The sequence below is a fragment of the Sminthopsis crassicaudata genome, chromosome 1 (genome assembly GCF_048593235.1).
Source record: "Sminthopsis crassicaudata isolate SCR6 chromosome 1, ASM4859323v1, whole genome shotgun sequence".
Classification (NCBI taxonomy): Eukaryota; Metazoa; Chordata; class Mammalia; order Dasyuromorphia; family Dasyuridae; genus Sminthopsis; species Sminthopsis crassicaudata.
This window is the reverse complement of record NC_133617.1, coordinates 632,252,789-632,275,292: the sequence shown is the minus strand read 5'-3', so window position 1 is coordinate 632,275,292 and position 22,504 is coordinate 632,252,789. Positions and strand designations below refer to the sequence as shown.

At 33.4% G+C, this 22,504-nt stretch overlaps 1 protein-coding gene across 3 annotated transcripts in view; it reads left to right on the top strand.

Moving 5' to 3' along the window:
- Positions 1–22,303, top strand: part of PUM3 (pumilio RNA binding family member 3) — a 56,112-nt gene extending 33,809 nt beyond the window's left edge. For all 3 annotated transcript variants that reach the window (XM_074282824.1, XM_074282823.1, XM_074282825.1), the window contains 7 exons: positions 1,725–1,778; positions 12,268–12,348; positions 15,593–15,735; positions 17,252–17,474; positions 18,702–18,789; positions 19,808–19,898; positions 22,003–22,303. In XM_074282824.1, the coding sequence (XP_074138925.1) occupies positions 1,725–1,778; positions 12,268–12,348; positions 15,593–15,735; positions 17,252–17,474; positions 18,702–18,789; positions 19,808–19,898; positions 22,003–22,132 (810 nt within the window). In that variant the 3' untranslated portion in view covers positions 22,133–22,303. The remainder of the gene's footprint in view (positions 1–1,724; positions 1,779–12,267; positions 12,349–15,592; positions 15,736–17,251; positions 17,475–18,701; positions 18,790–19,807; positions 19,899–22,002) is intronic.
- The last annotated feature ends 201 nt before the right edge of the window (positions 22,304–22,504 follow it).

Sequence of the window (22,504 nt, the reverse complement as noted above, 5' to 3'; positions counted from 1 at the left end):
TTAAACAATAGAGATTGTTATTCAATAAAACCACTTCTTTGACATAACTACATAAAGAAATTAGTGTAAATCAGGAAAGAGCTCATTTTGGAGAAAGACATCAAAAGCAAAATACTTGGTGATTAACTTTTTAATTATTGGGATAAGGGGCAAGAAATTAGATCACTATAATACTTATATTCATTGTTTTGGAAATGAATAGATATGAATAAACATCATCTGGTTTTGATTCAAGGAGCACCATGTTTAGGACAAAATTTCACTTTATTCATTCTGCACTATTAATGATTAATACAAATTTGTTCATTCAAATAGATATATTAAGCATCTGTGTTAAGCATTGGGGGAGATATGAAATAAGATACAGTCATTGATATTAGAGTATAGTGGTAGAAAAATTTTAAATGACTGATTTAAGATGGCAATTAAATTATTAGAATGGTTAATGGTCATAAAAATACAAAAATGATTTATACATTTAAAATAGGTTATGATCTAAATTTTGAAGGAAATAGTTATTTAATATTGTAGGTAAGTGAACAAATCTGTTAGAAAAAGTGTTTTTAGTCATGATATTTTTTAAAAACCTAAAGACAGTTGCCCATTGAAAATATCACTCTCTGTCAATAAAGTGTCCTAGTTTCATTTTTAAAAAAGTTTGGTTCATATATGCTTTTTATGAAAATATTTCAAGAAATTTATAGAAAATAATTTTCTATGCTTAGCGTTAAAGTTGTGAATCAAGAGCATTTTTATGGAACAGAAAAGGGGGGGAAAGCCAAGGTAAAATTCATGTTGTTTGATCACAACAATTAGTTTTATACAATTTCAAGGACACCCAGAATGAGAGAAGTATTTTACAAATTCAAAGTAGTTTTATGAAAACAGTTTTGTCTATTTTTTAAAAATATCTTCTGCTTGATGTCTTATAATGTAGATTAGCATATATATTATGCTATATTGTTTTAATATAGTGGCAGCTGATAAACAGCTAACTGTCTCATGCACTATATAAATCTCATTATTTATAAATTTGGGACCCAATAATTCATTTCAGCATTGGATTTTACCTGTATTATTCCAGAGAATTTTTTGCCTTTTGGGTTTATATTTGGACATGTGACTAACTGTTAGTCTTTTTACAGTAGAGTAACACTCCAGTTCTTAGTCTCATAATCTCTAAGCTAAAAATAACCTGAAAAAAAAGTGTTAGGGTTCAGAAGAGTAATTGTAGTTGAAATAATGATACATCAGATTTAATGTTGATTGTACTAAAGAGAGTCAAGTAGACTGTGGAAAGAAGTCTTGTATTCATTTCTTTTTATCAATACTTAGACAATTAATACTCAATTTAGAATTATTTCTATACTCCTTGAAACATATTTTGGCTAGCTCCAAAAAATGGTTTTAGAGTAGCTTGAATGTTTTGAAATTCCTGTTATTTTTTTTCACGTTTTCAAATTTTAGAAATACCTAAAATAAAGATTCTTTGTCTGATAGGCTGGTAATTGACAGCCCTGCCTCATCTTAATTGTGAATTTTACCTTTATTTTTTCTGAATCCAGGTGTTTCTGACTTCAATATGCAAATGTAGGGGAATCATCTTTGTTAAGAATATTTATATGAATATCTTATGAGAAATCAGTAAATGAGATTTAATAATGTACATTGGGAAAGTTACTGTTTCATTAATCATATTCACTGAAGGATTTTTCTTTTTATAGGATAGAAAAGTTATTATTAAAACAATGAAGACTTATGTTGAAAAAGTAGCCAACGTAAGTAAAATAAAACTTAAATGTATTTCTGATTATAGTAGATTAAAGATTATTTTTGTAGGATTTGCTTAAAATAAATCCTATTTATGTTATGGATCATGTGTACATGTACAGTCATAATTTGGGGTGCATGCTTAGTTTTAAGAAATATTTATATTTTTTGGTCTGAATATAATTTCACCCATGGCAGGAGGCAGAGGGGGGAGACAGGAGGAGGGAGTTAAAAATCAACTAACAAGGAAAAATAAGTATTTGTTAAATGTCTACAATGTAATAGATATTATACTAAGTGCTTTACAAATAATTCAATTAGAAATATGACAATTTTTCAAATAGTAAAATATTATAAACATGATTATAAATGTTTCAATATGATAAATTTAATAAGGTGATGTAAATATTTTGTTATGTAAATGATGTCCATGCTTCCATTATTATTTTGTTGTTATCTTTAACGTCTATACAAACTCTCCCTTAATTGGATTTTATATCAAGCTTTTTCCATTCTTTACTGTTTTGTGTGACTATACTACTCATAATCTTCCTCTTGAAATTTCATTAGTGTAGCTACTGATGAAGAAACATCTTCTATCCCTGCAGATTGGTACTATTTAAAGTTGCCTGAGGCTCTGAGAGATAATTGAATTATGTTAATTAAAACTCATGTCTTAGCAGTTTCCATTTTTAAAAATCATCAATTTTTTAATATATCAAATAGGAGTTGTTACTTTATCCTCCCACTTCAGTGTTGATTTTCATCTTTTCCTTCTGGTTAAGATGGATGCTTTTTAGTGCTTACCTTCTATAACATTATGAATCTCAATTCAATAAACTATGCCAGGGGCTGGAGTATAAAGATAAAAAACGAGTTATCCCTGTTTTCAAGGGGCTCACATTCTGTTAGGGCATAAAACATGTACAGAAATAAATTTATGACAATTTGAGGAGGAGAAAAAAATTCACTGGGGAATTGGAAGCGTAGCACTTGAATCAGACCTAAAAAAAGAATAAGGATCCATAGAAGGAGAAGTAAGAAGGAAATACAACCACCACCACATAAAAATGAGGTTTTCCAGTACCATCGTACCATCTTATACATTAGAAACTACCTTCAGTTTGATCAGGGTCTTAACCTGTGTTATTGCAAGACAAATCCTTTAAAAGAGAGTTTATTTGACTTTTCAAAACTATATGAAATTTCAGTCTTAATATATGAAATGCCTTTCCTGATTATAAAGCTTTTTGCTATTTATTGAGACATCCCTTTAAGTAACAAAACCTTTTCTGATTTCTGCCCTTTTTGGTAGAAATATGTTTCCAAGATCTATCAATCACACTTCTCAGCTTTCCTAAATAAAACATATATCCTTATTGGCTCAGAATCATTATAAATGAGCAGTAGATGTTAAAAAAAAATTATCCATGCATATGTTTTGAAAATAAAAAGGAAAGGGGCGGAGCCAAGATGGCGGAGAAGAAACACACGACTCAGTGAACGTCCTCACTCCCTCACAACCAATTAGATAAATTAAGTCTCAAAATTAGCTCAGGACTGATAGATACCACAAGGACTGGAAGCACGACTTACCAGCTGAAGAGAATCTGGAGTTTCAACAGGAAAGGTCAGTTCTCAGGGGAGGAATAAGAAAGACCAGCACAGACGGTGGGGTAGGGGCACACTGCGCCCATTGCGCTGGGAGGGGCTCTGGGATCAGAGAAGCCACTGAGGTAAAGGAATCTGGCACAGGCTGTTAGCTCTTCTCTGCTAATTATTTAGCAGTTCAGAAGAGAAAGCCAAAATATTTTAAAACTCAGATTAGATTTCCCCCCCCACACACACCCTGGGGGTGACTCGGCAGACTCTGCACCAGGGGGTGTGGCCTCAGCTACCTCCTGAGAATAGTTAAGAGACTGACAAGTGGGTGGATACGGCCCAAGGCAACACACACTGCCTAGCTTAGCTGGAGGGAGTGGAACTCAGCTCCAGGAAGTCCCAGAGAAGCGGAACCTTTGAACTAGGGACCGCGGTTTCTGGCAGACACTTCCAGTTTGAGCGCAGGGGCTTCTCACGTCACCTGCTGCAGACATCCACTCCCCACCCGGACACATAGGCTGAGCTTCTTGCTGTCTTCACTATTCTACGCCCTCAAAGCACAGCAGTGCTAATCACCTCTGAGGCACTTCCAGGGAGGGGGTGGGGAACTCTCTCCCAGAGCTCTCTCTTAGCGCGGGCGCAGGGGCCGCTGCATCCATCCGGTCTGGGAGGAAGCTGGTAAAGAAGTAAATAATTTCCTACCCCAGGGACAGACCCCAAAACATTTTTTAAGTATGAGCAAAAAAGCTAGAAAAACTATAGATTCCTTCTATACAGAGAAAGAGCGGGTATCCAACCCCGAGGAAGTTAACAGCAAAGATTCAGAAGATAACAACCTAAAGGGGAACGATTCCTGCCCCCCATCACATAACTCTCTCCTAGAAGAAGCTCTTAAGAAATTGAGGGAGATCGAAGAAAAATGGGGCAAGGAAAGGGAAGTTATGATAGAGAATAACAACGTCCTGAAATTGGAGTTGGAAAAAATAAAGAATTCACAGGAGATGCAGGGAAACAAAATTAGTGAATTAGAAAAGGTTAAAAAAACACAGGAAAGTAGGATTTCTGAATTGGAAAAGATAAAAAAGTCTCAAGAAAATAGAATTTCTGAATTGGAAAAAGAAAATAATTCTCAAAAAAAAAAATTAGGGAAATGGAAAAAAATTCAATAGAGCAAAACAATTCATTTAAAAACGAAATTGGGCATTTACAAAAAGAACTAAAAACTGTGAAAGAAGAAAATAACTCCTTAAAAGTCAGGATGGAACAAATAGAAATGAATGATTCACAGAGAACCCAAGAATCAGTCAAACAAAACAAAAAAAATGAGAAGCTGGAGAACAACGTCAAATACTTACTGGGAAAATCTATAGACCTGGAAAATAGATCTAGGAGAGATAATCTGCGGATTATTGGACTTCCAGAAAACTATGACCAAAAAAAGAGCCTAGATTCTATTTTACAGGAAATTATCAAAGAGAACTGTCCAGAGATAATAGAAACAGAAGGGAAAGTAGATGTGGAAAGAATTCATCGAACTCCTTCTGAAATAGACCCTAAAAAAAGAACACCACGGAATATTGTGGCTAAGCTGCAGAATTACCACACAAAGGAGAAAATCCTGCAAGCAGCTAGAAAAAAACAATTTAAATACCAAGGTGCCACAATAAGGGTCACCCAAGATCTGGCTGCCTCCACATTAAAAGATAGAAGGGCCTGGAACCTGATATTCCGTAAGGCAAAAGATCAAGGACTGCAACCAAGAATGAACTACCCAGCTAAGTTTAGCATCTTTTTCCACGGAAGAAGATGGTCATTCAATGAAACAGAGGAATTCTATATGTTTCTAAGAAAAAAACCAGACTTAAACAAAAAATTTGATCTACATCCACAAGACTGAAGAGAAACAGAAAAAGGTACACAGAACCCTTGAGAACTGTAACTCTGTTGTGGGTATATAAAAAATACTCAAGGATAATTTGATTTTACTGATATAAAAGAAAAAAAGGGGGGTGTAGTAAAGGGAAGGAGGTCGGTTCAGAAAAAGGGGAAGAAGTGATAAAAAGAGGGAAACTACATCCCAGGAAGAGACATAGAAAATACACCATATCTGAGGGAACTTAGTGAGGGGGAGAATCATTGTGTGAATCTTACTCTCATCAGAAGAGGCTCAAAGAGTAAATAATTAACATATTTGTTTTTCAGAGAATTTTCTCTCACCTCATTAAAAGGGGGGAGAGGAAAAGGGAAAAGGAAAAGGGGAATAAGTGAAGGGACTTGGAGGGAGGGGGGAGGGATCCTAAAAAAAAAAAAAAAAAAAAAGAGGGAGGGTTGCGCATCACAAGGGGGGTCTGTAAATTAAATATCGGGGAGGGGGATCAGGGGGGTCAAGGGAAAAAAGCATAATCTGGGGATAATACGATGGCAGGAAATACAGAATTAGTAATTTTAACTGTAAATGTAAATGGGATGAACGATCCCATCAAACGGAGACGGATAGTAGATTGGATCAAAAAGCAGAACCCTACAATATGTTGCCTACAGGAAACACACTTAAAGCAGGGAGATACATACAGAGTAAAGGTAAAAGGTTGGAACAGAGCCTATTATGCTTCAGGTAAAGCCAAAAAAGCAGGGGTAGCTATACTTATCTCAGATCAAGCAAAAGCAGAAGTAGATCTCGTTAAAAAAGATAAGGAAGGAAACTATATCCTGCTGAAAGGTAGCATAAATAATGAAGCCATATCAATACTAAACATATATGCACCAAGTGGTATAGCATCTAACTTTCTAAAGGAAAAGTTAAGAGAACTGCAAGAAGAAATAGACAGTAAAACTATAATAGTGGGAGATCTCAACCTTGCACTCTCAGATTTAGACAAATCAAACCACAAAACAAACAAGAAAGAAATTAAAAAAGTAAATAGAACATTAGAAAAACTAGGTATGATAGACCTTTGGAGAAAACTGAATGGCAATAGGAAGGAATATACTTTCTTCTCAGCAGTTCATGGATCCTATACAAAAATTGACCATATACTAGGACATAAAGATCTCAAAATTAAATGTAGGAAGGCAGAAATAATAAATGCCTTCTTCTCAGATCACAATGCAATAAAAGCTACATTCAGTAAAAAGTTAGGGGTAAATAGACCAAAAAGTAATTGGAAACTGAATAATCTCATCTTAAAGAATGACTGGGTGAAAGAGCAAATTATAGAAACAATTAACAATTTCACCCAAGATAATGATAATGATGAGACATCATATCAAAATCTTTGGGATGCAGCTAAAGCGGTAATAAGGGGAAATTTTATATCTTTAGAGGCTTATTTGAAGAAAATTGAGAAAGAGAAGATTAACGAATTGGGCTTACAACTTAAAAGGCTAGAAAAAGACCAAATTATAAACCCCCAACCAAAAATTAAACTCGAAATACAAAAATTAAAAGGAGAAATCAATAAAATTGAAAGTAAAAAAACTATTGAATTAATAAATAAAACCAAGAGTTGGTTTTATGAAAAAGCCAATAAAATAGATAAACCTTTGGTAAATTTGATCAAAAAAAAGAAAGAGGAAAATCAAATTGATAGTCTTACAAATGAAAAGGGGGATCTTTCCACCAATGAAGAGGAAATTAGAGAAATAATGAGTTACTTTGCCCAACTTTATGCCAATAAATTTGATAACTTAAGTGAAATGGATGACTTCCTCCAAAAATATAGGCTCCCTAGATTAACAGAGGAGGAGATAAATTGCTTAAATAGTCCCATTTCAGAAAAAGAAATAGAACAAGCTATTAATCAACTCCCCAGGAAAAAATCCCCAGGGCCAGATGGATTCACATGTGAATTCTACCAAACATTTAAAGAACAATTAGCCCCAATGTTATATAAATTATTTGAAAAAATAGGGGATGAAGGAGTCCTACCAAATTCCTTTTATGACACAGACATGGTACTGATACCTAAACCTGGTAGATCGAAAACTGAGAAAGAAAATTATAGACCAATCTCCTTAATGAATATTGATGCTAAAATCTTAAATAAGATATTAGCAAAAAGACTTCAGAAAATCATCTCCAAGATAATACACTATGATCAAGTAGGATTTATTCCAGGAATGCAGGGCTGGTTTAATATTAGGAAAACTATTAATATAATTGACCATATTAATAATCAAATTAATAAGAACCATATGATCATCTCAATAGATGCAGAAAAAGCATTTGACAAAATCCAACATCCATTCCTACTAAAAACTCTTGAGAGTATAGGAATAAATGGATTATTCCTTAGAATAATCAGGAGTATATATTTAAGACCGTCAGTAAGCATAATATGCAATAGAAATAAACTGCAACCTTTCCCAGTAAGATCAGGAGTGAAACAAGGTTGCCCACTATCACCATTACTATTCAATATAGTACTAGAAACGCTAGCCTCGGCAATAAGAGCCGAGAAAGAGATTCAAGGAATTAGAGTAGGAAATGAGGAAATTAAACTATCACTTTTTGCAGATGACATGATGGTATACTTAGAGAACCCCAAAGACTCTGCTAAAAAGCTACTAGAAATAATTCAAAATTTCAGCAAAGTGGCAGGATACAAAATAAATCCACATAAATCCTCGGCATTTTTATATATCACTAACAAAATGCAACAGCAAGAGATACAAAGAGAAATTCCATTCCAAACAAATGTTGATAGTATAAAATATTTGGGAATCCATCTACCAAAGAAAAGTCAGGAATTATATGAGAAAAATTACAAAACACTTGCCACAAAAATAAAATCAGATTTAAATAATTGGAAAGACATTCAGTGCTCTTGGATAGGCCGAGCGAATATAATAAAGATGACAATACTCCCCAAACTAATCTATTTATTTAGTGCTATACCAATCAGACTCCCAAGAAACTATTTTAATGACCTAGAAAAAATAACAACAAAATTCATATGGAAGAATAAAAGGTCAAGAATTGCAAGGGAACTAATGAAAAAAAACTCAGAGGAAGGTGGTCTAAGTGTACCTGATCTAAAGCTATATTATATAGCAGCAGTCACCAAAACCATTTGGTATTGGCTAAGAAATAGACCGGTAGATCAGTGGAACAGATTAGATACAAAGGACAAAAAAGGGTACATCTATAGCAATCTAATCTTTGACAAACCCAAAGATTCCAACATTAGGGATAAAAATTCATTATTCGGAAAAAACTGTTGGGAAAACTGGAAATTAGTATGGCAGAAATTAGATATGGATCCACACTTAACACCATATACCAAGATAAGATCAAAATGGGTCCATGATTTAGGCATAAAGAGGGAGATAATAAATAGATTAGAGGAACAGAGGATAATCTACCTCTCAGACTTATGGAGGAGGAAGGAATTTATGACCAGAGGAGAACTAGAGATCATTATTGATCACAAAATAGAAGATTTTGATTACATCAAACTAAAAAGTTTCTGTACAAATAATACTAATGCAAACAAGATTAGAAGGGAAGTAACAAATTGGGAAAATATTTTTAAAAACAAAGGTTCTGACAAAGGTCTCATTTCCAAAATATATAGAGAACTGACCATAATTTATAAGAAACCAAACCATTCTCCAATTGATAAATGGTCAAAGGATATGAACAGACAATTCTCAGAGGAAGAGAATTGAAACTATATCCACTCACATGAAAGAGTGTTCCAAATCACTACTGATCAGAGAAATGCAAATTAAGACCACTCTGAGATACCACTACACACCTGTCAGATTGGCTAAGATGACAGGAACAAATAATGACAAATGTTGGAGGGGATGTGGGGAAATTGGGACACTAATACATTGCTGTGGAGTTGTGAAAGAATCCAGCCATTCTGGAGAGCAATCTGGAATTATGCCCAAAAAGTTATCAAACTGTGCATACCCTTTGACCCAGCAGCGCTACTACTGGATTATATCCCAAAGAAATACTAAAGAGCGGAAAGAGACATATATGTGCCAAAATGTTTGTGGCAGCTCTTTTTGTTGTAGCTAGAAACTGGAAGATGAATGGATGTCCATCAGTTGGAGAATGGTTGGGTAAATTGTGGTATATGAAAGTTATGGAATATTATTGCTCAGTAAGAAATGACCAGCAGGAGGAATACAGAGAGGGTTGGAGAGACTTAAATCAACTGATGCTGAGTGAAATGAGCAGAACCAGAAGATCACTGTATACTTCAACAACGATACTGTATGAGGATGTATTCTGATGGAAGTGGAAATCTTCAACATAAAGAAGATCCAACTCACTTCCAGTTGATCAATGATGGACAGAGGTAGATACACCCAGAGAAGAAACACTGGGAGGGGAATGTAAATTGTTAGCACTAATATCTGTCTGCCCAGGTTGCATGTACCTTCGGATTCTAATGTTTATTGTGCAACAAGAAAATGATATTCACACACATGTATTGTACTTAGACTATATTGTAACACATGTAAAATGTATGGTATTGCCTGTCGTCGGGGGGAGGGAATAAGGGAGGGGGGGTAATTTGGAAAAATGAATATAAGGGATAATATTATAAAATATATATATATATAATAAAAAAAATTAAAAAAAAAAAAAAGAAAAAGAAAATAAAAAGGAAAAAATAATAAATTTGCACTAGCTATAGTTTTATGCTGACCACAGTGTTATTGCCTTCAGATATAATTAAGAAACATATTTGTTTTCTTCGATAGTATATGGGCCAAAACCATTCTGACTTATGTCTGCCTTTTGGAGATCTAATAAATAATGTCCATAGTAATTTTTGTTGACTCTCAGTGATAACATTTTCTACTTGCTCATTTGCTGTGGGCTAGCAAATCAGATAACCAGCTTTATTAGAATATTCTGTTAAGCATAAATGGCTTAAGATTGATGGTGAACTTGCAATCAAATTAAGAACGGAATGAGATTGTCATCATTACAGCCATCTCCCAAGGCTCCATTGTGGCACAAGGCTTCATAAATGGACAGGAAATGTTTTCAAATGGGATTATGACTACTGAACTCTTCTTCATGTGCCAAATGTGAAGTTTGGGAATCTAGCCCACCTGACTCTTGGGATAACCAACACCTACAAGAAGGTCAGACTAGGATTGAGATTTTAGAGAACTATTAAGAAAGACATTTCAGAAGGAAAGAGGATCACTGACATGTGAGTCAAAATTTTTTAAAAGAAAGAAGATTCCATATCATTGTGAGATATCTGTTAAGTAGTCTGGAGGATTTTTGATAGTAGAGTGTGTTTATCCTTTGAGAACCAGGATAACTACCTTCAGAAGTTAATAACTAGGTTAACTAAAGAATTATTATTCTTCTGTGGATTCTTGTGCATCCATCTGTGGAACATAGTGAGAAATTTTTGGTTAGATTTCTGAGAACCAATATGGCAGGTTAAACAGTAAATCACATGATTCCTATATTCACCTCCAAACAATCATAAAATGCACCCCAAAACAAATCCTGGAACAGCAGAACCAGCAAAAAAACAGAATGAAGCAATCTTTTACCCCAAGAAACTTAAAAGATCAACAAGAAAGGTCTGTCTTACTTGAGTAAAGGAGGAATGCAATTCAGGACAGGAGATGTCCCAACAAGTGAGCAGCAAGCCCCATCTCAGCAAACAAGTGGGAGATCCTGATCCCCTGTGATGAAGCAACAAGCACCAATAGCAGGTGTCTTCCCCCACCCCATCCCAATGTGCCTCAGCATAGCAGACTCTGGGTCCAAAAACCACTGCGTACTTTAGCATAATCTCAAGCACACGGCAGTAGCCAGCAGCCAGACCGTTGCATGCTTCAGTGTAGCCCTGGGGAAATGCAAAAACACATTGTAACCAGCAATAGAATCCTAACTTGGCACCAGGTAAACTGCCAGACCTCTAGCAGCACTAGCTACCCCCAACTCCATCACCATCTGGTGTATAGTGCCAGATATGAGAGTCCCCTATGGGCCTCAGGGCACTCTCAGTGCAACATGGGGTAAACACTCATGCATGTGAAACCTGAAACAATGGAGTAATCAAATTTAAGGGGGAAAGGCCCAAAAAAGATGAGCAAAAAAAAGAATCTGACTATTAGAAAACAATTATAGTAATAGGAAAGATCAAGATAGAAACTCAGAAGAGAGCAACTATGTCAAAACACCAAAGAACAACTGGAAGTAGTCTCCAGCCCAAAAAGAACTTGCAGAAGAACTCAAAAATGAGCATTAAAATCATAATAGAAGTAGAAGAAAATTAGGAAAATGAGTAATGCAAGAAAATTATGAAAAAAGAGCCAAATCTAAAATCTGTTTTGAGGCATTATTTAAAGTTGTCCAGGGGAGAGCTCAGGAGAATCCCTCTCTTTATGGTGCCTATTTAAGGAGACAAATATTTCTCACTTCTTTAGAGTTATACTTTATACTTAATTCAGGGAACTTATTTCATTAACTAGCAGAAGGGGCACTGTCACGTTGGAAGTGTCCTTTTAGTAGCTGACTAAGTCAAAAGTGTTTTAACACAATGGTACAATGGGAAATTGTGAAATTGGAATGGAAAATTGGAAGATTTCAATTTAAATCTATGTTCTGCCACTTGCTGCTAACATGACCTTCAGCAAAGTCACTTATCTGCAAGGTGTAGGAGTAACTGGATTAAATTACTTTTAGGGTACCTACCAGCTATAAATCTATGGTCCTTTTAATATTGCCTGCAGAAAGTAATTATTTAGGCCTGGCCATTCATTTGATCCAGTTTAACTGCTTGATGCATGCTAGATAGGTGACATTGATTGTCATCATTAGTGACTTTTATAAAATGTACTAATAGAAGGACTAAGTGGGAAAATGCATTTTTAACCTTTATTAATTTTTCATTTTTGCAGGGTGAATATTCTCATTTAGTTTTGCTGGCAGCATTTGATTGTGTGGATGATACTAAGCTTATGAAGCAAATAGTTATGTCGGTGAGTCTTTTTTTATATTCTTAAGAGAACAAATGTTCCCTCAAAAATGCACATTTCCATATAGAACACAAGAAAGGTTTACATATACATTCACAGCTTTCCCATATAGTTTATCTTTCTTTTTGTGTATATGATTGAAAAATGTCTTAATGACCCTTTTCCCCGGTTTTTGGCATCAGTCTTCTAGACTTTCCTTCCTTATCATTTAAAAACAAATAAACAAAAAAAAAAAAAAACAACATCAACATTTGAATATTATTTGGCTACAGATCCACATACAATTTTAAATTTTGAATTTAACAAATACCAAATAAAAGCATATTATTATACAAGTAGGACAGAGAAAGATTATATATTAAACAGGAATTCTATAATATGTATACAACTTTTGCTTTTATATATATAACAAATTTAATATGCAACTTTCAGAGCTATCATGCATTTTTTATTTCTGGCCATTTTGTGCCTTAAAAATTTCAATGGTCCTCCTGCTTTGTTTTTCAGAGCATGAGCTCCCCTATCCCTAGGTGCCCTCTCACCTTTACTTCTCTCTCAATTGAAAAAAAAAAAAAGAAAAAAAAAGCTTTTATAATAATTATCTTAGTAACGTATAATGAAGCAAAACAAATTCCTGCATTAGGTCCAAAGTGTTATATCTTATTCCACATTTTGAGTCTATCACCTCTTTGTCAGGAGTTAATGAGTATGCTTGTTTCATTATAAGTCCTCGGGAATCTTTAGTTATTGCATTGGTTGTTGCATTTAAGTCTTTCAAAATAGTTTTTGTATCAGTTCACATAAATGTCCCAGGTTCTACAAAGTAATCTCTTGTATCATTCCTTAAGACACTATAATATTCTATAACATTCATATAGTCATTCCCAAAGTAAAGAGCACCTTCTTAGTTTCAAAAATGCTACTATAAAATTTTTTGTCAACAGGGGCTTACTGTGTCTTACTAATTTAATTATTGCCATAAGAATTTTTCTTTCAAAAAAAATATTACTTAGAAAAAATACCATGGCTCTTGGAATATTGTAGAAATTGACCCAAGATTTGTAAATCTGTCCGTTTTCTAATTATTCATATACAAAAATACTAGTGTCCCTTTTCACATGAATTGGTTAAAAATCAAATGGGAAAATATACCAAATCTGTCAGCACAAATAGTTTTCAGATGCTTAAACCAATCTTTCAATAAATAAAAAGTTTAAAGAACCTACTATGTATCAAGTACTGTGCTTAACTCTCGAAGTAGCCCTTATATGTCTACTGAACACAGACCCTATTATCATTTAAAATAGTTAATGATCCCCTGATGTTTATACAGCATTGTTTTGAATACTTTGGGGATCAGGATACAAAAAGTATCTTCTTTCCTTAAAAGAAGATAAAGTGGTGTATCAAAAAGGAACATATTTTGAATTGAGAGTTCTGATTTTAGATTTATCCCTCCACTATTTTCTATGTGGCCATCATCATCATCATCATCATCGTCACTGACATTTTTATAGCACTTAATATGTGCCAGGGTACCATGCTAAGCACTTTTATAATTATTATCTCATTTTGATCCTCATTATAGCCCTGAAAGTTAGGTGCTATTTTTGTCTTCATTTTACAGACATAAGATTGAGGCAAATAGAGGTTAAATGAAGCCATATTTAAAATCGATTCTGATTAAAGAAAATTCTGACTCTAAGCTTTGTTGTGTGGAAATATAATCTTGATTGTAAGATGTGATACCTACTTATTTATATGAAGAGTGAAGAAAAAAAGATAATTGTCAAATGCTTTATAAAATTTTAAAGCTTAACAAAGCTATCATCCTCTTCTTACAACTTTACATGAAGGTGGTATGATAGTTTAAGTAGCCTGAATGTTGGCATCATAGGATTTAAAATTGAACTAATACTTATCCATTTCACCATTGAGAAATGCCATTATTTTCAACTTGTTATTTTTTCTTATTTCTTAATGTAGGATCTTTTTTATTAATTTTATAATTAAAACTTTTTTTTTGACAGTATTATGCATGGGTAATTTTTTACAACATTATCCCTTGCACTTGCTTCTGTTCTGAATTTTCCCCTTCTTCCCTCCACTCCCTCCCCTAGATGGCAGGCAGTCCCATACATGTTAAATATGTTATAGTATATCCTAGATACAATATATGTGTGCAGAACCGAATTTCTTGTTGCACAGGAAGAATTGGATTCAGAAGGTAAAGATAACCTGGGACGAAAAACAAAAATGCAAACAGCTTAACACTCATTTCCCAGTGTTCCTTTTCTGGATATAGCAGTGTAGTATCTTTTCTTAGTATCTTGGTGAATTAATTTAACTTGATTGGTTTTCGCATGTCAATTTTTTATATTTAAACTTCATTTTATCAACAATATTTACTAAATAGGATGGAAAAAAATAAAGAGTACAGTTAATTTATCTTACTTTTATTATAGGAGATAGTAGATAATTTTTTTTAAAAGAAACCTTTAACTTTTCTGTTAGGAAACATTAAGTTTTGGAGGATTTTCTTTCTATTCTTAAAGACATAATTTACTTTTGAATGGGATGCAGAGAAAGATTTCCTTTGCTTTTGACAATTACTGTTAATTAAACTAGAAAGATTTTTAATCTTGAATGAGGTCAAAAATGTTCTCTTGGTGATTGAGTATTCAGTAGAGTATAACTAAATTTTTCACTTTTAAAGTTTTTTTCCCTTACTATAAACAGACTTCATCATGACAAACAACCTAATTTTACACTTTTATCCACTCTTTATTTTAGTAAGAATTTTTTATAGTAGCCTATTGCATTTATCTCAGTAACCATGTTCTAGGAAAAGTTATTCTCCACTGCCTATTGCTAAATTTAAATACAGCTACAAATTAACATCCAATCAATAGTCCAAGCACATAGTATCCTTAATAATTATAATTTAAATAATGGTCATAGAGAATGGAGATTCCATAAATTTAGAAAAATTCTTTTGGGATGTTAAATAAACTTCAAGTGAATTGACTTTTTATATTCTTTACATAGGAGATAAGTAGGGGATCCTGGCTTTGTTTCAGATAGTTATTTATGATTTAGGGAGAAAGACCTTAGAGGCATATCTACCTAATGAGAAAATAAACTTATATTTACTTCCTTTCACTGTTAAAATCAAGCGTTCAATTATATATTCAAAACTCAAACAAACTGATTGTAATTTGATTTGATTTTTCATGTATTCTTATAGGAAATCATCAGCTCCCTGTCGGATATAGTGAATAACAAATATGGAAGGAAAGTTCTGTTGTATTTACTGAGTCCTAGAGATCCTGCCCATCTTGTACCTGAGATCATTGAAGTTTTACAGAAGGGTGATGGAAATGCACATAGGTAATTTCGGTAACATTTTCTGTATTTAGAGCCCAAAGAAGAATCTGAATTATTTTTCTCTTTTTACTTTTGTTGTCCAGAGTTTTTTTGTTGTTGTTGTTTGGTTTGGTTTTTTTTTTTTTTTTTTTTTTTTTTTTTTTTTTTTTTTTTTTTTTGTGAACTGAAGTATGCATATCAGTTTTCCTCTGGAATTACATATGATATAGCTTCACCTTTAAACTGTTGAAGGGATTCTTAGTGTTTTTATAGCAGAAAAATAAATATTTAGGTGGCATGCCTTTCATATAGTAGTCTGTAGGACAGATATGTTTCTTGCTCAGTTTTCCCAAATATCTTAACTTATTCTTTCCATTGAATTCCAAATGTATTCAGAAAACCTAGACTGTTGCCTTTTATTCATTATCTCTGTTGAATTTCTTCATAACTCAGAGTTTTCCTTAATTTATATAGACTGAAGTAATCCTTCCTCAGTATTTCTCTTAGAATACAACATGACACTTTGCACTTAAAAGGTGCTTAATGACTGTCAGATCTTTCAATTTGTAAAATGTTTTAATGAGAACTGTGCTTTTGACCCACACATTTAAGAGAGTTGGGAAAACTGCTTTTTTCTAAATCAAAATGATTACAGGAAAACAGACATATATTACAGATATTTCCCCTTACTATATAACTTTATGGGTTCCAATTTTCACAATATTATACCTTCTTCCTTTGGAAAGATTTTATCTCCCTATCCTCCACCAAAATTTTATGTTAATAGTATAGCTATGCACAGACACATCTTAAGCTGAAAATTAGAAGAGACCTCAGTGGCCATGTAGTCCAACTCCCTCATTTTACAGTTGTGGAGACTGAAGTCTGGAAATATTAAGTAATGTACTTAAACAAGAAATGCATAGTCCAGCTTCGTTAAATTAAGTTATTTATCTAGAGACAAATAATAACGTAAGAATAAATGGAAACATTTATCTTTGTGCTACCAATCCATTTTATTTTCTCAAATCCTTATCTTATGTGGTTCTGTTTGTAGAAACACACTCTCCGAGCATCAGCGTACATCAGATTTGAAATCAGGAGTTTGGATTCAAATATTGTTCAAGTCATTTAACTTCTCTGAACCTCTGTTTCTCATGTATGAAATGAGAGGTTGGACAAGTTAGCCTCTTCTTAAATCTTCTTCCTCTTAACATTCAGGAAAAATAAAGGCAGTATAAATTGAGAAAATGTGTGCCAGACATTTCAGGTAGCTAGAAAAGTTTGTTTTTTAAGGATCAAAAGAAAAACATAGAAGAGAAGGTATTGATTGTATAAAATTGGGCTTTGATGAACTGAGGATGAAGATTCATAATCTTTTTCTTTTAAAGAGCACATAAAGTTCCAGGATCCTAAAACATGCTAAAATTTACCTAGATTGTTGTATCTAAGCAGGGTTGTAAGCTCTGAAACAAGTGGTATCATTGGAATTCTGTGATAACAAGACCATCATCTCTCTTTTTGCTTTCTCTTTTGACAGTAAGAAAGATAGTATAATCCGCCGTAAAGAGCTCTTGGAGTCTATTTCCCCATCCCTGTTAAACTATATGCAAGAACATGTCCAGAAATTGATGACAGACAAATCAACATGTGTTTTTGTTGTTAATGTTCTGGGATCTGCTATTGGAGATATTCAACCTGCTATGGATACCATTGCCAAATTAGCCGCTTTCGAAATGATTCCTGGTGGCAAGGATGGAGAGGTAATATATCAAATTATGAAACAAACAGAGGAGACTTGCTTAATTCTAAAAAGCCTGAATCTTCTGAGATCAACATAATGAAATAAATACTTTAAAAGTATTTTTAGTTAAACAGATCACACATGAAGCAGGATTTAACATGATATATCATAATCTTCATTTGCACCATCTCATACCCCCTTCTTTCTGATACTGACACCATCTTGGTGTAGGCCCTCATGACCACTCTTGTACCTGAACTGTTGCAGTAGTCTGCAGATTGGTCACACACCAGTTGGACACAAGTTTCTCCCCACTACAATTCGTCTTCCACTTAGTTGTCTTTAAAGTGATCTTGCTAAATAAATATTCTTATAGAATCCTCTGTTTGGTATTCCCCTCCTCCAGCTTTTCCAATCTTGGCTTATATCCAGTTCCCTCCATGTATATTCTGGGGAAAAAATGTTAAGCCATTAACACTGACTTCCTTGCATACAAAGGCCCCTCTTCTCTCTTCCTTTTCTCTCAACCCCCCACCCCCCCCCCCCACACACACATATACCACCACCACTCTTTCCCTTCCCCAATCCCATCAATTTATTCCCGGCATTTTCTCTAGCTATCTCTCAGTCCTGGAGTACTCTCCCTCCATATCTTTACCTGCTGACTTCCCTTGCTTCCTTCAAGTCTCAGCTAAAAACTAACCACCTCCAGGAAATTCCTCTTAATCCTCCTTGATTGCCATATTTCCAATTTATCTAGTATATAGCTTGATCATACAAGCATATAGCATACAAACATTGTTTTGTATGTTGTCTCCCCTATAAGTCTCTTAAGTTTTTTGAGATCAAGAACTATCTTTTTCCTTTCTTTGTGTCCCCAGCATTTGGAATAGTATTCGGCAGTTAGTGGATGCTTAGCAATATGTTTGTTGCCTGTCAGTGTAGTTCTAAAATGTTATTGTAAAATGGTTCCTACAGAAACAGCAAGAATATTTTAGAATATGTGTTAATGTACTTTTAAGTACATAACTACCTTCTGAAAGTCATGCTATCTTCAAATACACAGATGGCAGGTAATATGAAAATTATTATGGGTATAGTTATATCCAAATAAGGATCCAAACATGAACAATCCCTTATTTTATTCTACATTGTTTTTATCTAAGTATCTAAATGAGTAATGCTGAGCCACATGCTACATCATAGATGAAAATCACTTACATTAGTAACTTTGATTTCTTCATAGCTCCACTTGGCAGAACATCCAGCTGGACATCTAGTTCTGAAATGGTTAGTAGAACAAGATGAAAAAATGAAAGAAAATGGAAGAGAAGGTAAGTTATGGAATTTGGATTTTTCTTAGGGATTATTTAGAAATTCAGCAATTTCCAACTAATATATACCTTACTTATGTTTTTAGGATTAGCACATTTTAAATTTTAAGCTGATTTTACATCAGTAAATTCTGAAGTACCACTAAAGCAATACAGTATATCAAATGAGTTAGAGGCATGTTTAGGTTGATTTCTTATCAGAATATGTCTTCTTTTGTCTTATATTAAATGTCTTTCCATGCTACATACTGATGCCAGTATAATTTTTCAAGTGAAAATCTGATCTTGTAATTCCCCTAAATCAACCATAAGGGTTTCTAACTATATTAGGGAAAAAACAAACTCTCTTTAGCCCTTAAACCCCTTTATAAGCTGATCTTAACCTGTCTTTTCTATTCTTATTAGAAATTGCTTTCCCTATTTCGCTTTTGAGAGCCACGCAAACTGGCCTTCTATCTTGTGTGTGTGTGCTTTTACAATGTGTAACTCCCTCACTCCCACCAACTGCAAGTGCCTTCCTTCCCAAACAATCTTGTATTAACTATTTTTTGTTTATCTGTATTTTTTCACTTTTTTCTATATAATGTAATTACTATTTTCTCCCATTAAAATGTAGGCTGTTTGTGACTAGGAATTGTTCATTCTTTGTAGTAGTATCTTCAGAACCCAGCAAAAGTGCCTGCTATACAATAGTCATCTAATAAATATTTAATTGATAATTCTTTAATCTGTATCAGACCATTTAAACAATACCCTCAAAAATGAATATGTGGCCTTTTTTCATGTTTGTAAGTGTTCGGAATACTTGACTGCGACTGTATCCTAAATTATCCTTAATTATCCTATATACCACTTGAGAGTTAAAAGATATAGACCAAAAAGTTAACAATATTAAATAGTAATTATTTTGAAAGGCAATCAAGAGACCATTTCATACTGAAAGTACTATTGCTAACACATCATTGTAGATTTTTCCTTTGCTAAAGTTTACTGACTAATTTTATATCTGTCATTATAGGTTCTTTTGCCAAAACATTGGTAGAACATGTTGGTGTCAAGAAATTGAAGAGTTGGGCAGGAGTTAATCGGGGTGCTATTATTCTTTCTCGGTGAGTATTATTTCTTGGGATTCATCTTAGTCCCCAATACTAAGGTTCTGTTCTTATTAATAGGTTCTGTTTTATGTTAATAAAAGAAGAGAAAACATACAGATAAAGATCATAGAAATGATGTGGCTTAACTGAATCTTTCATGTGTCAGAACCCAAATTTAATATTTTATCCATTTTACCATTCTAAAGGATTATATTTTGAATTATAATGCAATATGTAACTTCATTATTTTTATCTTATATTTACATTTTGCCAAAATTCAAATTAATCTTCAGCTTCTAAGCATATACTATATACTGTAAGTGGGTTTGTCCTAGAAGCTTACATGTCTGAAGAAAGGTAACCTGGAACTGACATAACAAAAACAAAACCTAAGTGATTGAAAGCCATGGTTAACAATCCTATCATGGGGTTTTGAATTGTGAGTAAATTTAAAGTTCATCTAGTCCTACTCTCATCTCTTATAAAGGAAGAAATTTAGACAAATTCAAAGGGAAAGATTTGTCCACAGTCACAGAGTAATGCATAGCAAAGCCATTGTGTAACATAAATCTCCAAATCCACTAGAATGATGGAGTTTGAGAGATAGACCAATCATTGAAGAATTAAAGATTTGCCCTGTAGTGGGGAGAGCCTTTTCACTATACTTTTGCATATCTGTATAACACGTCATATTCTCAATAATCTCAATAAAAATAAATAATTTATATATAAATAGGGATAACGGATTTCTACTTTATGTAATGTGAGATATGGCAAAAATACTAATGGATTTATTTCAGATTTTAAAATCCCAAAGGATAAAAGTCTATGTTAAATACAATTAATGCCTATATTTTCTTGTTGCTGTTCATTCTTCCTTGAAGCTTAGCTTTATCATCTTTATTCTCTTGTCTTTTCTTGTGACAATTGCTCGCCAATTTCCAAGTGTGTTAGGCACTCTTAACTAATCTTACTTCTCTGCCTATCACATTTTGTCATATGTTCCCTTAGTGACCATATCTAATCTAATATATTATAGCTTCTTTTTAAGTCAGTAACTGCCTTTTGGCCATGTAACTGTACATGTTTGCTTGTTTTCTTGATTCACAATTTAAGATTAATTTTATTAGGCCTCAGCTAAATTTTTGCCTTCTTGATGATACAGTAGCATTTTTTTCTTTCTTATTGATAATAGGTTTTTCATTCTTAGCTAAATCAAATACTTGAAAAGATACCAAGACTTGGCAGTAAATGTGTTGTGCTTACTTTCCAGGATGGTTAAAATATAGTAAACTGAGGGAAATTTGGCACTATGTATTGTCATCCAAAAAAAAATTCAAAGAACACTAAAAACTCAGAAGCCCCTCATGTATATTTGTTGATTTACTCTTTATTCAGAAAGTGTATCTTTACTTTATATAACACTTTACAGAGCACACCAGATGTAGAACAAAGAGAAAAAAGACCTTTCCTTTTGTGCTGAAAAATGCAGTAAAGAAGACAAGACTCCATAAAACAAGTCTCACATCATTATCTAGTAATACACATATGCAATCTGTATAAATTGCAAGAGTGACCTAAGAATGCCTTATGTTATTGATGTTATACATTATTCTTCTAATTCTTTCTTTTCTCTGCATCAATTCATACAAGTCTTTCTATATCTCTGAAATTTTTCCTCATCTCTTACAGTAAGTAACATTCATAGGTCATAATTTGTTTAATTACTCTCCAGTTGATGGCCACCACTTCAGTTTCTAGTTCTTTGCTTTCCCCCAAAGAGCTGCTATAAATATTTTTGTACATATGGGATCTCTTCTCTTTCTTAGGTCTCTACATCAGTTTTCTTAAGGAGGCTATGTAGTACAGGAGAAAAGGTATTGAACAGATGTCAAGGAATCTGTTTGCGTAATGTCTCTACCACATAACATCTGTGTGACTTTGGACAAATCACTTAAACTCTATGGACCTCAGTTTTCTCATGTAAAAAATTGAGAGAGTTAAGATTAAGTGACATCTCTAGGTATCTAGCTCAGAAATTTTGTCACTTGACCTAAAGGAGATCATTTGAAATTTCATTAAATTAAGTTGTGGTTTTTTTCCCCCTCTCTTTATTCAGTCTGCTCCAAAGCCCTGATCCAGAAGTGGTAAATAAAGTTAAATCTGGACTGAAAAGCCTCATCCCCACATTGGAAAAAGAGAAAAACAGCAAAGGCATGACTGCTTTACTTGAGAAATTAAGAGCTTAATTGGAAAATAATAATGAAGAATAAGAATCACTTTTCCTGGTGATTCAGATGAAGGGTATCATCCAGTTTGGTTGTTGGGAGGAGGCTTTTATATAATATATACATATATATATATATAAATTTTTTTGTAGAAATGTCTATTTCTAAAATAAATATTTTCTAAAATATAAATTGTCTTCTTTCAAAACTTCAGCTGTCTTTTTTTGTATCAGATTCTTTAGATATGTATTCATTTCAGTGCTTATTCATTGATATCAGCAAATCATCAAATGTACCAGCATCTTTAAGAGTTGAAGGAGAATACAAAGCAGTTTAATGCATGAATCTCAAGGACTTCATAACTTAAGAAAGCAAAAATATTTAATACTTAAT